At 47.8% G+C, this 18,301-nt stretch overlaps 1 protein-coding gene across 1 annotated transcript in view; it reads left to right on the forward strand.

Moving 5' to 3' along the window:
• Positions 1-18,301, forward strand: part of NOS1 (nitric oxide synthase 1) — a 191,901-nt gene that overhangs the window by 123,316 nt on the left and 50,284 nt on the right. Inside the window, exons 4-8 of the mRNA XM_040251626.1 lie at positions 8,493-8,621; positions 10,504-10,649; positions 11,940-12,102; positions 13,361-13,452; positions 16,349-16,490. Of these exons, the coding sequence (XP_040107560.1) occupies positions 8,493-8,621; positions 10,504-10,649; positions 11,940-12,102; positions 13,361-13,452; positions 16,349-16,490 (672 nt within the window). The remainder of the gene's footprint in view (positions 1-8,492; positions 8,622-10,503; positions 10,650-11,939; positions 12,103-13,360; positions 13,453-16,348; positions 16,491-18,301) is intronic.

Consider the following 18,301-nt stretch of genomic DNA (forward strand, 5'->3'; position numbering starts at 1 on the left):
CTCTTTTTTAAAATTTCCTTCCCATTTAGGTCGCCACAGAGCATCGAGTAGGGTTTATACAGTAGGTTCTCATTAATTATATGGTTTGTACATAGTAGTGTATATACATCAATCCCAATCCCCTAATTTATCCCACTCACCCCTGCCCCCATGGCATCCATAAGTTTGTTTTCTACATCTCTGTCTCTATTTCTGCTATACATTTTAAATATTTACACTCAGCAGTGTAATGCTTTTAATCAACACACACGGTACAATGCAATATAAGAGGGATGGGCCCCAAGATAATCACAGGATTTCTCAAAATTAATTCATAATGCACGTGTACATTCTGATCTGGTAATGGGATCAGGTTTAAAGTTGTCTAATAATCTCATTATCTTGTGAGATCATCATGATTGTAAGCATCACCTCATTTAGAGAAAGCATCAACAATCTAACTTAAAGATCCCTTGGGTCCAGTGGTTAAGACCCAGTGCTTCTGCTGCTGGGGGCATGAGTTCAATCCCTGGTTGAGGAACTAAGATCCTGCATGCCACAGGATGGCCAAAACAAACAAACAAAAATCCTCATCTCCAGAGGCTCTTGTCTGTGAACCCAAACCATGATGAGTCTGACTCCCGAGCACTCCCTTCTGTAACCATCCTCCATAGAGAACATGGACCATTGAATAGGGGGGAAAGACAGAGGAGGGGTGAAGAATAAGCGATTTCAAGCTTCTGTGGAGTTATTATAAAGAATGAATCACTTTAGAAATCATGCTTTGAATACACTACAAGGAAATTATACTCCAGTTTACTTAACACTGTTGGTTAAGTTTCATAGGTAGCAATTTTTTAATTGCATGGATGGGTGCGTACCTGCTGGTTTGCAGGCCTGTGGTTCTAGAACCTGAGCTGCCACAGCTCCTAATAGGTATGCTCGCTGCTCTAAAAGGTGGTGCCCACAGATTGGAGCAGCACTGCCTAGAGCTGCAGCGAAGGGGCTGTGGCATGGTGTGTGGCATCTGGCCCCTGGTGTGGATGGCCTGCTGCCCGGCTCAGCCCCAACGTGCTGCCCTCATTTTAGAGCAAGCCAAGCAGGGCAAGTTGCTGCAGGCCTCAGAGGGAGGAGCTGGCGCTGGTACCAACTGTGAAAGAAATAAGAACTGGCTCGCTTTGAACAGGTTTGGGCCCCAGCGCCTGGATTCATCTCCTCGAGCTGTTTTCTAGAGGAAGCACCATAAACTGTGTGGCTTCAACAATCAGAATTTATTGTCTGAGTCTGGAAACCCAGAAGTCTGAGATCAAAGTGGCTACAGGGTTCGTTCCTTCTGAGGGCTGTGAGCAAAGGTTCTGCTCCAGGCTTCTCTCCTTGGCTCGTAGATGACAGTCTTCATGTTCATGTGGCATTCTCCCTGTGTACACGTCTGTCTCCTAATTTCCCCCTTTTTGTAAGGACACAAGTCACATTGGATTAGGGCCACTTTAACGACCTTGTTTTAACTTAACTGCCTCTTTCAAGACTCTCACATTTGGAGATCCTGGGGATTAGGACATCAACGTATGCACTGGAGGGACACCCTATGATGTTCTGCGGTGCACAGGTACCTCCCTCTCTCCTTTCTGTCAAGCTCTTGTCACAATTTCATTGTGAGCCTCCTGCCCACAATTGAAGGAGGACAGGGTGCCTGCCCTCTTTTTGTAGACCACCAAGATTCTGATGTCTAGTGTCTATCTTCCAGCCTTAAAATCCTCCACATTCCCCTCACCTCAGCTCCTTACTTCCCAACTTCTGCTAAAAGCCTCACATCCTCCCACTTACCCAGATGGGAAGTCTCTGCGTCAGTGTTGACTTGGTCTTTTCTCTCCCGTCCTCTCAAGCCACAGAGCTCTTGTCCTGCTCCTGACGCCCCGACTCCCATCTCCTCCCTTCCTGTCATCTGCTCCCACTGCCGTATCTTCCACTCTCCTGGCCTCCTGCACTGGTGCAGCTGCCCCCTCTTGGGTCTCTCAGCCTCTACCCTCTCCCTCCTACAGTCCTTGCACTCATGTATTTCCTAAAATGGCTTTGATAAGGCCACCCTCTTCACCGGGCAGCTTCAGGGGTTCTTACTGTCTGCTCATTCCAGGCCAAAGCTTTCAGCTTAGCATTTAAGGGACTCCACAATTTAGAAATACACTTAGATCTTATGTTAAATAGCTCAGGCTGCCATAATAATATACCATAGACCCAGCAGCTTAAACAATAGAAAATTATTTCTCACAGTTATGGAGGGTAGAGATCCAAAGTCAGGGTACCAAACAAACAAACAAACAAAGTCAGGGTACCAGTGTGGTCACATTCGGTGAGAGCTCTCTTCCTGGTTTGTAGACAGCCACCTTCATTGTGTCCTTAAACAGCCTGTGCACTCAGAGAAATAGCTGTCTCTTCCTATTCATAAAAGACCCCTAATCCTATCAGATTAGGGGTCCACCCTTGTGACCTCATTTAACCTTAATTACCTTCTAAAAGCCCTATCTCCAAATATGTCACAATGGGAGCTGGAGCTTCAACATACAAATTTGAGACGATACAGTTCACTTCATAGCAGACCTCAAATGTTTGTTGAACAGGCACTGCTGCTGCTACTGCTAAGTCACTTCAGTCATGTCCGATTCTGTGCGATCCCATAGACGGCACCCCACCAGGCTTCCCCGTCCCTGGGATTCTCCAGGCAAGAACACTGGAGTGGGGTGCCATTTCCTTCTCCAATGCATAAAAGTGAAGAGTGAAAGTGAAGTCGCTCAGTCGTGTCTGATTCTTAGCGACCCCATGGACTGAAGCCTACCAGGTTCCTCTGTCCATGGGATTTTCCAGGCAAGAGTACTGGAGTGGGTTGCCATTGCCTTCTCCGGCTTGGCACTGGAGGTAGAGCAAAGTGAATGATGTGTTGGCAAAAAGTGGTATCTATATACAAACATCTATAAAGATATATGTATAAAGAAGATATGTGTGTATACACACACACACACACACACATACACACACACACACTGGAATATTACTCAGCCATAAAAAGGAATGGAATTGGGTCATTTGTAGAGATGTGAATTGACCTAGCTAGAGACTGTCATACAAAGTGAAGTGAGTCAGAAAGGAAAAAACAAATATAGTATATTAACACATATATATGGAATCTAGAAAATTTTAGAGATGATCTTATTTGCAAAGCAGAAATAGAGACACAGATGTAGAGAACAAATGTATGGATACCAAGGGGGAAAAGGGGTGGGAAGAATTGGGAGATTGGGATTGACATATATCCACTACTGGTAAAGAACCCGCCTGCCAATACGGGAGACATAAGAGATGCAGGTTTGATCCCTGAGTCAGAAAGATTCCTTGGAGAAGGGAATGGCAGCCCACTCCAGTATTCTTGCCTGGAAAATCCCATGGACTGTAGCCTGCCAGGCTCCTCTGTCCCTGGGGTCGCAAAGAGTCAGACACCACTGAGTAACTAACATTTTCACTTTCACATGTATAAAACAGATAACTAATGTTTAAGTTAATGGAGACCTAAGTAAGATAGGTTAGCTTTCAGCCACTGGAATTCAATCCTTTTGATCAGGAGTCTGCAAAGTTTTCCTGGATAGGAGGTAATAGGAAATATATGTGACTTTGTGGGCCATTCCATCTGAATCTCCATCTCAACTACCCCCACTCTGCCATTGTATCTCAAAAGCAGCCATAGGCAATATGGAAACAAATGAGGGTGGCTGGGCGCCAATAAAGCTTTATTTACAGACACAGAAATTCAAGCATCATCTAACTTTCACATGTCATGGAGCATTATCCTTCTTTTGACTGTTTTATTCAACAAGTTTAAAATGGGAAAACCATTCTTAGCCCATGCTGCTGCTGCTAAGTCTCTTCAGTCGTGTCCGACTCTGTGTGACCCCATAGATGGCCTCCCACTAGGATCCCCTGTCTCTGGGGTTTTCCAGGCAAGAACACTGGAGTGGGTTGCCATTTCCTTCTCCAATGCATGAAAGTGAAAAGTGAAAGCGAAGTCACTCAGTCGTGTCCGACTCTTTGAGACCCCATGGACTGCAGCCTACCAGGTTCCTCCGTCCATAGGATTTTCCAGGCAAGAGTACTGGAGTGGGGTGCCATTGCCTTCTCCATCTTAGCCCATGGACTATACCAAAAGAGAGGGTAGACCAGATGTGGCCCATGGGCCACCATCTGCAAACCCCTGCTTCAGAGCATGTGGCTGCAAGATGCTGCTGCCAAGAGAGTGGGGATCACGGTAGAGCCTAGAACACAAGTCCATAGCACACGGTGGGTACTCAGTGTGTATTTGCTGAAAGAGAGAAGGGAGGGAGGCATGGAGGGGGTGTGGAAATCAAGTTGCCAGGGATCCTACAAGCTGAATTCCTGGCTCAGAGCCCAAGGCTGACAACACCTCACCTGCTGTCTCCTCTCGGGCTGCAAGATCATTTCCTTCCATTTCCTCAGGACCTCTCTAAAGACGCCCAGAGTGAAGAGATGTTGACAAAGCCTTTGAAATGCCCAGGAGCTCAGAGCCTGCTTTCAAATTTAGGAGCAGGCACTCAGGAGTCCTCCTGTTGAACCCACTGAAGTCGAGTCAGTGTCTCCCACCACCTGAAAAGCTTCCACTGTCTACCCTGAACCCAAATCCAGGGAAGAATACACTGTGTTACCAAGCCCGCTAGTGCCCTGTCGCCAGCCTAACAACCCACAAGTGCCACTATCCTGAGTTTTTAGACCAAGCACTTCAGTCCCCACTCAGAAAAGTTATTTGCATCCCCCACGCCGGGCCCCCGACTGCTATATTAATCTCCTCGTTTGTCCCCTTCTGAGTCATCCAGTATTACTGCTGGCTAATTAAAACATCAAAACTCAAGTACAACAGCCCTGCCAGAGGCCTCCTAATACCTGGTTTCAAGTGTGCCCTTCACACAGCCCGGGGCGGAGAGTGGCACGGCTCATGCCTGGGCCCCCAATTAGTTGTCTCGTAATGACCACCCCTCGTACATCTGGACCCTCAACAGATGGCCTCTTTGATTGCCTATATCTCGCTCCATCCACCCTGCCTGTGAAGACTTCCGGCTTCCTCCCACCTTGTCAGGCTCCCCTCACCGCTGCCTTCTGCCCCTCTGTCACCTCCACGGACCCTGGGCCTGACCCCAAATGCCACTCTGGGATTGCAGCTGCTCCTCAAACTTTGGGGTGTCAAGAGAGAGTTTCTTTACTGGCTAAGTGATGCCCAGTATTTAGGGAGGATGGCTAGGGTGTCTCCCATATGGACAAGGGAGGATTTTATTTTCCTAAGGATGCAGATTGCCAGCATGATCAGAGGAATTTCTAATCAGAAAGGCCCACCTAGAGGCAACCTCCATCACCTGGACATCTGCTGGGAGAGACGGGAGTGGAAATAAAATCCTAAATAAAGAAGTTCAGGATGTCTAGACCTTCAAAGGAAGTAGAGTCGTCTGTACATGGCTTTGTGTGGGGACATAAGTGAAAGAACTTAAGAGTTTAGCGGGATAGAAGGGCAGATAGGGAATGGAGGGAAGAATTCATTCCAATACTTCTCCTGCTCCCAGGGTGATAGTGGTAACATGTAAAGCAGTAGCAGTCATAACAGGGCTTCCCAGGTGGCGCTAGCGGTAAAGAACCCACCTGCCAATGCAGGAGACGTAAGAGGCGTGGGTTCAATCCCCGGATCGGGAAGATGCCCTGGAGGAGGGCATGGCAACCCACTCCAGTATTCCGGCCTGGAGAATCCCCATGGACAGAGGAGTCTTGTGGGCCACAGTCCATGGGGGTTGCAAAGAGCTGGACACGACTGAAGTGATTTAGCACGCATGCACAGCTGCAGTAGGACTTCAAGTTGTACTAGTGGTAGAATAATGACACCAACGGTGATGAGGAGTGGCTAACATTTAGGAGGCTGTTGCAATCACCCGAATGAAAGGTGGTGGAAGCTTGGATAGAGTGCTACACAGTAGATGGAGAGAATGAGGATTCTGGAGCCATTTAGAAGGCTAAATGGATGGGAGTCAGGGATGGTCTGGGTGTGGGGGATAAAAAAGATGATATTCAGGACAGTTCCTTCCTGTGGCGTGCACAGGTGGTGGGTGGATGCTGGTACCCGGCACCGAGATGAGAGCCGCTGGGGACAAGCGGATCTGGAAGATCATGAGTCATGGTACCTTCCTTTTGTTCTTTGCTCTCGCTCCCTGCACTGTCTGGCAGTCTTTAGTGGCGGCATGCTGTCACTTGCCTCCCGTTCCCCAAAATCCAACATGGTGGCACGGATGCTTCAGCAGAGCACTCCACTGGCAGAAAGGTGGCTGTGCCTCTCACTTCTCTACCAACAAGACTCTGCTCCCTCTTCTTGACCTGATCAACAGGTCTCGACTTAGAAGTCAAATGACCCCGGTCAGATGCCCTTCTGAGTGCTTTCACAGTCCCCTGCACACTGCCGACATCCCAGGTTGTGGTGCTCATTTCATTCAACGATGACAGCTCATTCAATCACCATCCCCACTGGGCCACATAAACTCCATGAGGGCACAGATCATGTCTGTTGGGTTTGTTACTGTAGCCCTTGCCCTTACTGACTTGCCTGGAACATGGGAGATACTCAGTAAACCTGGGCTGGGTGAACGAACGAATGCGTGAGGGAGGGAGGGAATTGTACATGATGGCCAAGAGGCAGAGTGGTCAAACAGTGGAGGGCATGGTTAGAAAGCCAGGCTGCCAGGATTTGACTCCTGGCTCCACTTTATTAGTTCTGCAATCTTGTTCAACTTGGTTAACTTCTCTGTGCCTCAGTTTCCTCATCTGTAAAATGGGGGTGATAAGGTGGTTGCTTGGCACATAGCAAGTGTCCAGTGGATGTTAGTTTTCAGTAGCTGTCCTTCAGGCTTCTCTGTGATTTCTGTCCCAGACTTAACCCAGTTCAGTCCTAATTCATAGCTCTCTCAGCAGCCTGAGCACCTCCATGCTGATGAGATGTGGATCCTGCCTCCTTTCTGACTTCATCTCCTTTGTATTCATTCACACTCAAACACCCCAGCCACACTGGCCTCCTTGCTGGTCCTTTAAGCTTACAAGCTCATCCCTGCCTCAGGGCCTTTGCAAAATGTGCCTTCCCCTCTCCCCCACCCGCTCCACTTTGTCACCATTACTTCTCTCTATATTGTATTCTTATCACCTCCTGAAATTATATTATCCATGTATTAGTTTACTTATTATTTATCTCCACTTCTCCAAAAACAGTGCTCCAGAAGAACAAGGATCCTGACTGCCTTGTTCACCTCGGTGTCCCCAGCACCTAGCAGTGCCTAGCACATAGTAGGTGCTCAAGAGATACAATCTGAATCTGTGAATACCCTGGCTCTAGGTCACTGACCACTACGCCACTCTTAGGCATGAGTGTCTCTCAGCACTGTCTCATCCTCTCTCCTCCCTTGCTCAGCTGTTGCCTCAGGGTGTGCCTGACACCTCTCCCTTAGAGCTGCTGATGCTCTTCTGATGCGCGAGCACACCTGTCTCCAGGCTGGTAGACGACCGCTCAGAAAGACCCAGGAACAGAAGGCAATCCTTATCAGTGAGGCTTAAAATGGATGGGCAACATTTGTCAGCCAGGCCTTTCCCCTCTCACCTACTGGGAAATTTGCTTACAGAGGTGAAGACAAATGGGGGGCTGAAGATGTTCAAGATGGAGAGGACAGTATGTGCAAAGGCCCTGAGCAGGGACATGCTTGGCCTTTTTGAAAAACAGAAACCTGGAATTGGAGGAAGGTATCCTATGCTTCAAGGGCTTCCCAGGGGGCACGGTGGGAAAGAGTTCACCTGCCAATGCAGGAGACCAGAGTTCAATCCCTGGGTCAGGAAGATCCCCTGGAGAAGGGAACTGCTACACACTTCAGTATTCTGGCCTGGAGAATCCCATGGACAGAGGAGCCTGGCAGGATAAGCCATGGGGTCACAAAGAGTCAGACATGGCTGAGCATGCTATGCTTCAAACCTTTCTCACTTAAACTTCTTGTTTCCCTAGTATTTGCCAAAAATGGTGAGTTTGGATTATGGCAAGAAAGCCCAAAAATCCAAGTAACTTGACCCAACCTCACGTTTGATTCCTCAGCCCTGAGGGCTGTTACCATTTTGAGAGACTGACAGTGTTCTTTCAGTCACTCATTCATTCAACAAGCATTCACAGAGTCCCAGCTACGTGCCAGACCCTGTGCTAGAGGCCAGAGAGACCAGCCTCTGAGCTCCTGACACCTCTCCCCAGGACAAAACGTGAGACAGTCTTCCATGGCACCTCCTCCTGTACGGGCAGAGGGACCAGGTCCCAGGCACGTTGCGCATGCCTACCCCAGAGAGTCACAGGCAGGCGGTAACTAGGGGCAGGTTCCAGGAAGAACACCGCCTCTTCCCAGCCCAGTGGAGACAACCTTCCAGTGCCTAATATGCATCTTCATTCTCTCTTCCAGCCCCCTGCCTCGGGGAAACAGTCTCCCACGAAGAATGGCAGCCCCTCCAAGTGCCCTCGCTTCCTCAAGGTCAAGAACTGGGAGACCGATGTGGTTCTCTCTGACACCCTCCACCTCAAGAGCACGTTGGTGAGTGTCCCAGCATGGGGGGAGACCAGGCTTTTCTCAACCCCAGAAATATCCACACATGGGATGGGAGAATTCTCGTTGTGGGGACCATCCTGTGCATTGTGGAATGTTGAGCATCACCCCTGACCTGTGCCCACCAGATGCCAGTTGTGACAACCAAATATGTCTCCAGATATTGTTAGATGTGCCCTGGGTGGGAAATCCACCCCCATTTGAGGACCACTGGTAGATACTTAGCTGTGCAAATACTATTTATTTCTGTCCCTGTACCCAAAAGGGGATTGCTGCTGCTAAGTATACTCTTTTTACATCTCACAATCCAACCACTGATGGAGTTTTGAACAAACCCTTCTTAGTTATCAATCTGTCCTCTAGATTTTTATATATTTTAAAGTCAATCAATCAGTTTCTTTATATTGTAGAAAGCGGGCTTCCCTCATAGCTCAGTCGGTAAAGAATCTGCCTCCAGTGCAGGAGACCTGGGTTCTGTCCCTGGATCGGGAAGATCTCCTAGAGAAGGAAATGGGAACCTACTCCAGTATCCTTGCCTGGAAAATCCCATGGACAGAGGACCCTGGTGGGCTGCAGTCCATGGGGTCACAAAGAGTCAGGCGTGACTGAGCAACTAACGCTAGGAGGAATGTTATATCAGTAAGCTATCACAGTGTAACAAACCACCCCAAAATTAATGACCTAAAGCAACTACTCACAAAGAGTCGGACATGACTGAGCGACTGAACTGAACTGAACTGAAAGCAACTACTACTCTTATTTTCCAGGACCTACAGATTGGCAGGGTGGTTCTCATGCTTCTGCTGATTTCATGCTTCTGTGATTATCTGAGGGGGCAGCTCTGTGCCATGGGGCCTCTCAGCCTCCAGTAAAGTAGCTTGGTCTCCTCCATGCCCTGGATGCAGGGTCCTGAGAGAATGAGCAGAAACATATAAGATACCTCGAGGCCTAGAATCAGAATGGGCACAGTGTCACCTCTGCCATTTTCTGTTGGCCCAAACCAGCTCAGATTCAAAAGGAGAGGGAGGAGGCTTCACCTCTTGATGAGAATTGCTGTAAAGTCACATAGTAAAGGGCGTGAATAGATGGAGGGGAAGAATTGGGGCGATTTTCTGCAATCAACATCCTGTAGACCTGTTCAAAAGAGCTACTGTGATCACTCTACTAGTCCTTCTTGATCAACATGGGATCAAAAAATAGTTGGGAGAGGTCTCCACTGATGGCCCAGTGGTTACGACTCTATGCTTCCAATGAAGGGACATGGGTTCGATCCCTGGTTGATAACTAAGATCTTACATGCTGCATGGTGCAGCCAAAAAAAAAAAAAATTATTTTTAAATATTGGGAGATTCAGCATCAATGGTTCTGATTCCCAGAGAATGACAGTCATAAAGCCCCTCTCCTCACCCCGCCTCACTGAGTGGAGCAAATAATTACAGAACCTTAAAATGCTGGTTAGGGCGTCCCCTAACTCAGATGTGACTCAGATGGGAAAGAGTCTGTCTGAAATGAAAGACACCTGGGTTCAATACCTGGGTCAGGAAGATACCCTGGAGAAGAAACAGCAACCCACTCCAGTATTCTTGCCTGTGGAGCATGGACAGAGGAGCCTGATGGACTACAGTCCATGAGGTCTCGAAGAGTCAGACATGACTCAGTGACTAACACACACACTAAAATGCTGGTTATCTTTTCCTCACCTGGGCTAGTCACCAGGTACAACAGTGACTGGAAGCTGGTATGTGAGAAATTCACTTTGGGAATTAAAGGCTGGGGAAACTCTACCACGAATGTCTAGCCAAGTCCACAGCCCTCCACGTGCCACACTTGGGCGAAACTAGGTAACAGCCCAAACCTCTTTTCCTTCCAGGGAACGGGATGTACTGAGCACATCTGTATGGGGTCCGTCATGCTCCCTTCTCAGCAAATACGAAAGCCTGAAGACGTCCGCACAAAAGAACAGCTCTTTCCTCTTGCCAAAGAGTTCATTGATCAGTACTACTCATCAATTAAAAGGCAAGTTCATGTCTACACTGGGGTGCCCCGTACTGGGTACAAAGACTTCAGGTCCAACTCTGCAGACAGTTGAACCAAGACTGAGCATAGCACCTCTGCCCGCCATGCACAAAGGTTGAAAATTGGGCCTGATCCTGTACAAGGGCCAGATCTGGCCCCTAGAAATGTTTTTGTTTAGCCTGAAGAGTGTCTCTTAAATTTGAAACTCTTCAAGCAATTTCACACCTGGGTATATTCCCTAAAGAAACTCTCACACCTCTTCACAAGAAGGTCAGCATAAGAATGTTCACTGAAGCATAGCTATTATGGGAAAAAATGAAATTAAGCACCCAGCTGGAAATGACCTCAACTTCATTGTTAGGAGAATGTGTAAGTGAACTGTGGCAGTTTCTGTAATGGAATACCATACAGCTATGAAAATGAGCATGTTAAAGCTCTGTGTGTTCATGGAAATGAAGCTCACAAATAACTTTGAGCAAAGGGAAGAAAAGATAGATACATTCTACTCAATAGACACAGTGTATCTATTATAGAAGATACATTTAGGACAGCACCATTCATAAAAAATAATACTATACATGATTTAGGGGGATATATATTGGGCTGGCCAGAAAGTTCATTCATTTTCTCATAACGTCAGAAAACCTGAACAAACTTTTTGGTCAACCAAATGCTCAAGTGGCAAAAATCTAGACAAAAGCATGAGAATGCTAAATGCCACATTCAAAATAGCAACCACTTCTGGAAAGAAAGTGAGCTATGGTAAGGAGTAGTCCCCAAGGAATTGTAAAATATTTTCTTGTTTATTAGTGATTTCTCAGGCTTGGGACACAGATGTTCATTATTTTCTACACCTTTTGTCAGCCTGCAACTTTTCATAACGTTTTTTTAACTTTCTCCAAGTGAATTTATTTTAAAACGAATTTAAATTTTTGTTTAGAAAAAGGACGAGTTCCCTTTAAAAATCAGATTTATCTTCTATAAATAGAAGACCTGGCAATACCGGCCCCCGATCAGACAACAGCAGTCTGGAACAAAGTTGAGGCTGCCCTCTGGGGACTAGGCTTGGGCTGGCCTGTTTGCCACAGTCCCCACCCAGCCAGGTCAGTCCCATGTTTGGGCCTTTGAAGGCATTTGAATTTGCCAGCCTCTGCTTTATGCACAAACTATCATGTCTGGATATCACAGACTCTCCGTGGCTTCTGGCCTCCTGTAATAGCTCACTCCTTCTACCAACCTCTAATTGAGGAGAGAAAGTAATGTTCCTGTGTCCCTTCCCTCTTCCCTCAGGTTTGGCTCCAAAGCCCACATGGAGAGGCTGGAAGAGGTGAACAAAGAGATCGAAACCACCAGCACCTACCAGCTCAAGGACACAGAGCTCATCTACGGGGCCAAGCACGCCTGGCGGAATGCCTCCCGCTGCGTCGGCAGGATCCAGTGGTCCAAGCTGCAGGTGGGCAGTCAGGCTCAGATATTGTGAAGAGCCCTTTGGTGGGAGCCAGTGGAGGGGAAATGAGCTTTAAAAGTGGTCAGCTTCTACCAAGGGCCCTTGGTGGCCATGGGGAGCTATCAGATGGTCATCATGGGGTCCCAGACTCTCAGATCATGACCAAATCTGGCTTGTCGTCATGTTTTATTCAGCCAGAGCAATCTTTTTTAAAAACTGAATTTGACGTCTCTAGGTAGGGCTTATACTCTCCAGTTTACCACAGACCCCATTCCTCCCTTTTGTCTTACACCTACTCTCCTTCCTTATTTACGTTATTTGCTTACTCCTTGAAAGCATCAGATTCTGCGTCTCCTGGTATGATTTTTTTTCCCTTGGAGAATAGTTGTAAGTTGGAAATGGATTAGTTATCGGTCTCGGGGGGAGTTTGTCTGATTTTTGTTTGTTTTATTTTTAAGTCCCTATTGCTGTTGTTCAGTCACCAAGTCGTATGATTCTTTGCAACCCCATGGACTGAAGCATGTCAAGCTTGCCTGTCTTTCATTATCTCCCAGAGTTTGCTCAAACTCAGGTCCATTGAGTCGATGATGCCATCCAACCATCTCATCCTCTGTCACCCCCTTTTCCTCTTGCCCTCAATCTTTCCCAGCATCAAGGTCTTTTCCAATGAGTCATCTGTTCTCAATAGGGGGCCAAAGTACTGGAGCTTCAGCTTCAGCATCAGTCCTTCCAATGAATATCCAGGGTTAATTTATTTCAGGATTGACTGGTTTGATCTCCTTGCTGTCCAAGGGACTCTCAAGAGTCCCTTGAGCACCACAATTTCAAAGCACCGATTCTTCCACCCTCAAGCCTTCTTTATGGTCCAACTCTCACATCCATACATGACTACTGGAAAAACCATAGCTTTGACTGTACGGACCATTGTTGGCAAAGTGACGAAGTCCCTAATCCCTAGCAACCTCACGGGAGATACAGGCAGCCCATTACGAGTCACTCCTCTGCTCAGCATTCCCTTCCCATGGTCACTTACACCCCGTGCCTACTTTTAGGGGATTTTTCCTGGTTTGATTAGCCATGGTTATTAGAATATAAAAAGATACTATAAACACAGTGGGGGTGGGCTCAGTAGTGAAATGCTCACTACCCCTAAGGGGCAGCAGCTAGGGTGGGCTCTGCGCGCTTCTCCAGTCAGGGGGGCTGCCCTGGGCAGGGCTGAAAGGGGAAAGAGGAGGTGCTCGTCACCGCATTGTACTCCTTACAGGTGTTTGATGCCCGAGACTGCGCCACTGCCCATGGGATGTTCAACTACATCTGCAACCACATCAAGTATGCCACGAACAAAGGGAACCTCAGGTGAGCCGACCAGCTGGGCGAAAGGGAATCTGGCGCCCCCACAGTGCGGACCCTTGAATCAGCTGGCTCCCCTGCCATGGAATTGCTCCCCCTCTTTCCTCAGGGCCGTTGCCACGTGGGGAGAGCTGGCCTGGCCTCCTCATTCTGACCTCCATGTGCCTTCTCTCCCAGGAGACACAGACTCCCCCGTGGTTTGCAGAAGTATAGCAACCACAGTCACGTTCATCCCACCGTTTCATATCAACCTCTAGAGGAAGCAGGATGAGATGTTTCAGATTCCCAGGAAGAGGAAAACCTCCTTGCTGGTGGTGACCTGCTTTCACCAGCACCTCCTCTATTGCCTGGAGCTGCCTCCGAGGTTTCCAGGGTTTCAAATGCAACATCTCTTCCCTTTGCCATGGGGACTACCATTTCCGGTTTCACCAAGCTGAGCCACATCTGGGACTTCTCTTACCTCCCACCAAGAACAAAGCTGCAGGGTGCAGGCCAAAGCAGACAGGTGCTGATGTGAGCTAGTGGCTTCCATGCTGGCAAGTCTCAGCTGGGAGAGGAACAGCTGAGAAGGAACAGCTGAGGCCCCACAGACAGGCGGTGACACTTGTTAATCATACTCCCTCCGTCCTGCCCCTGCATCTGTTCCCAGCAGCTGAGGACCAGCCTCACCTTGGGGCTGTACAGGACCACTGCAAAGATTTTCCCACAAGCCCTTGGGCTGTGCTGAGCTCATCCATGAAGTGGCTTATTGGCATTAAGCATGGCTTTTCTTGGACGTGTCTCTTCCTTGAGAAGGAAATTGTGTTTACCACCTGAGCCCACCAGTGGGAAAAGAGCCTGTCATTTAAGGCCTGCTAGGGAAATTAGTATTCAGATCTTTTTCCGAAAAGACCTTGCCCCTCAGAGAACAACAAAGAACTCCCTTCAACTGCATATCCTAAGTGTTAAAGCATGGCCTAGCCAAGGTCTTAGCCTCAAAGAGCTTGTGAGTTATTTTGATAGTTTTCAAATGATGCTGTGATGGAGTGATTTGGGATGGGGGTCATCAGGCCAGGCAGTGCACCTTTACTTTTTTCAATTTTCTATTGGTGGAGGTCTAAATGAGACCTTCTATTGATGAAATATTCAGCTGATTTTTTTAAACAAGTTTTAAACTACACATCTGGACACAATGAGAGGCTGTAAGAGAATGTGCCATATATATATGCCATATATAGAAATAATCTAAAATAAGAGAGGGAGGAAGAGAGGGAGAGAGATGAAATTTAAACAGGATGGGGCATTTGACTTGCCACTTCATGACAAGCTCAGGAGACTTGGGAGACAGGAGGTGTAAAGCTGTCCCATGTCCTCCTCCAGGCTCATTCTTGCACACAGTAAGCATCCCATCCCACTGCGTGTCATTCTGGAGTTTCTAAACATACTTTTAAAATAGATGTAAACAAACAAATACAAACAAACACAAACACGTGTTATCTGCTGCTCAGCCAAACAGCCATGTGTTTTAACACTGGAGGGAAAGGCTGACAATTTTACTCAGTCTGTGTCCATCTACAATGCAGCACCCTTGCCAAGAGATTCTTAAGAGCGCCTTTGGCCCTCTGTGACTCCACCTTCAGCCTGGGTTCCAGATTCACCCCAAGGTGGGACACACCACTCCCTGCAGAATTAAATGCAATGCGGTCTTGTGCAGATAGCAAGATCTAAATGTGCTCACAGAGGAGGCCCTGGGAACCAGATAGGACAGGCGATGCTGTGTGAAGAAGGCAGATTTGAGTTGGGCCTTGAAATCAGGTACATGACAGCAGAAACGTACTCCCCAACCAAGGCAGGCAACGGAAGCAGGGCTCCAGGGCAAGACATGAATGGGAGCAGACCTGTGAGCATGGAGTTGGACCTGTGGTGTCACCCCCATGTTGACATAAGCCAGGACATGGCTTCCATAGCCTCGGGTTTGGTCCATGGATGGAACTGATGAGTCCAGGTGACAAGAGCTCCTGGCAAGAGATAACATTGAACCACTCTTTTTTTTTTTTTTTTTAATTTGGCCACACTGGCTTTTAGCTGTGGAATGTGGCATCTAGTTCCCTGACCAGGGATTGAACCCGGGCCCCCTGCTTTGGGCGCACGGAATCCTAACCACTGGACCACCAGGGTGGTCCCTACATTGAATCACTTTGTGAAAAAGTTACTCTCCTTCTTTTCAGTCTTTCTGATGGTGCCAAAGAGAATAACGCATCATGAACATCTCTCCAAACTGCTGGTCTCCCATTTAACAAAAAAGAGGGCAGGGCTCCAGTGAGGTGCCTTCTGCAGGCAACAACGTCTTTCTTCAATTTGCTAATAATACAGGGTCTCACAGTTGCCTGCTTGGGTGAGTGAGGCCAGGGGCAGTCTTCACTGTTTTTAAATAAATAAATATCAGTACAAATGAAAGTTGATCCCCTATTAATCATAAATCTGTAGAGGGGGTGAGCAACTGGGGCAATAATGATGGTGGTAAAAGAAAGACTGAAACTGGGAATCAGTGCTGAGTTCTTAAGGGGAAACAGAGCCTGATGATTTTTCTCCCCCTGAGGATTACCTGCTGCAAAAGAACTTTCTGGAAAAATGGCCCAAGTCAAGATTGTTCAAAAGACTCCAGTTGGAGAAGCATTTGTTTCCTTCTGCGAGCTGGCCCGGGGCGTCCCTTCCTCTACCCTTCCTCACCTAGTGGTCAGTGGAGGGACAGAGCAGAGTCCCACCCCTTCCAACAGCTGCTCCATGGGCCCTGGGGGCCTCGGAGCAGATGTGAATCCACCCTGAGCCTTGTGCACAGCTGACCTGAGCAGCTCCTCTTTCAGCCTTTCTCTGAAGTGCAAGCCCAGCCCCGATGCCAAATGTCCCCCTCTCTCCACCACAGATCTGCGATCACCATATTTCCCCAGAGGACCGACGGCAAGCACGACTTCCGCGTTTGGAACTCCCAACTCATCCGCTATGCTGGCTACAAGCAGCCTGATGGCTCCATCCTGGGGGACCCAGCCAACGTGGAGTTCACGGAGGTAGGTGCCCCCACCTCTCCCCCACCCAAACTCTCATCCCCCAAACTCTCTTTATCCCCAGACTTTTCTTGGTTTAATATCATCATAGAGAGAGCAGGCAGTAGGTGCAGCTTACTCATCTCCAGACCTCCTGCTCTGTCTGCCTGCAGTCCAGCTGGTCCTGTTACAGCTGGTCCTGTTACAGCTGGTCATTTTCATGTCATTACCTCACCCAACCCTCATGATGGGAACTGTTGTCCCATTTCACAGATGAGTAGACTGAGTCACACTCAGACTGGCCAAATGCATTATCCAAGGCTACTGCAATAGCAAAGGGAAAGCTAGAAGTACAGGCCAAATCTCCTGCCTTCCCCCAGGAGCGGGGGGAACTAATATGTGGAAGTCATATCTAGCATCATCTTTTCTTTTCTTTTTTAAAAAATACATATTTATTTGGCTGCACTGGGTCTTAGTTGCTGCATGTGGGATCTTTTAGTCGATGTGGAATCTTAAGTTGTGCCATGCAAACTCCTAGTTGCGGCATGTAGGATCTAGTTCCCTGACCAGGGATTGAACTCGAGCCTCCTGCATTGGCAGTGCAGAGTCCTAGCCACCAGGGAGTCCCTGGTGCCACCTTTTCTGAGTGAGGTGTATGTCAGCCTCATCCCCTTCATCCATTCATTCATTTCTCTGTACAACATTGCTGCCCACCGACGCAACCCCTCTCTGCATGAACTTGACTCTCCAGCACCCCACTATTGCTGGCAGCCCAAGTCAGTTCATGCAAGCCACTGGGAACACGAACCCCACCTTCTCCCCATCCAGGTTCCTTCCAGGTGGTGATGTACACAGGTAGCACAGGTAAGGCCTGGAAGCTTCCAGCATCTATGCCCACAGGAGGTATCATAGGCAGACCCCACGCCTGGAACACCTCAGGCATACAGGCCTGGTTCCCCTTTTATTTGTCACCAACTCAGCAGCCATTCTGCTTCATCTTGTTCTTTCCTCAAACCACCTTCATGCTCCACCCCAGTACCTTCCCCATGAGGGGGCTGCCCCCACTCTCATGGCTGCTGACTTCATTTGCAGGGAGCTTTTCTTACTAAAATGTTATTATCCCAGGGAGGGGGTTGTAAGCAAGGCGAACAGGAGTCACACCTGTGCCGTTTAGGCTTAGCCAGACTCTCTGCTCCACCTGGCTGAGCTCTAACTGTATGCTTGGCTCACCTTGTCCTTGTGGAGACATGCCACAGCCTCTTCCTCTCCTTCTGTCCCCAGAAACCTCAGATACCACATGTTCTCCTAAACCCATACTTCTGTGCTTCCTCTGTCTACTAGCCCAGCAGAGGGAATCACCCCAAACATAACCACATAACTGTAACTTTTGAAAGCCCCAGCATGGCAGCCACTGGCTGCACCTAGCCAGTGACCACATGAAATGTTGTGAGTCCAAATGAAACAGGCCCTAACTGTAAGGTACACGGTCTCTGAGATGGAGAACAAAAAAGGAGTGGAAAGGTCTCATTAGTAATCTGTATCTTGATTACCTGCTGAAAAATAATGTTGTGGGTAATATTGGACTAATCTATTTCTATTTATTAATAAATTAATACATTTATTGTATTAACACATATAGTTAATTTTGTTGAATATATTAATATTAATTATTTATCATTAATCAGTTAATGGTGTTTTAATTATATATTTTTATATTTTATTGGATTAATAAATATATTTCATATTTAATTTTAGTGCCAAATATACTGTTAATAAGGTTTCCCTCAGGGATCAAGAATCTGTCTGCCATTGCAAGAAAGATGGGTTCAATTCCT

Source organism: Oryx dammah, unplaced genomic scaffold, assembly GCF_014754425.2.
Source record: "Oryx dammah isolate SB20612 unplaced genomic scaffold, SCBI_Odam_1.1 HiC_scaffold_12, whole genome shotgun sequence".
NCBI lineage: Eukaryota > Metazoa > Chordata > Mammalia > Artiodactyla > Bovidae > Oryx > Oryx dammah.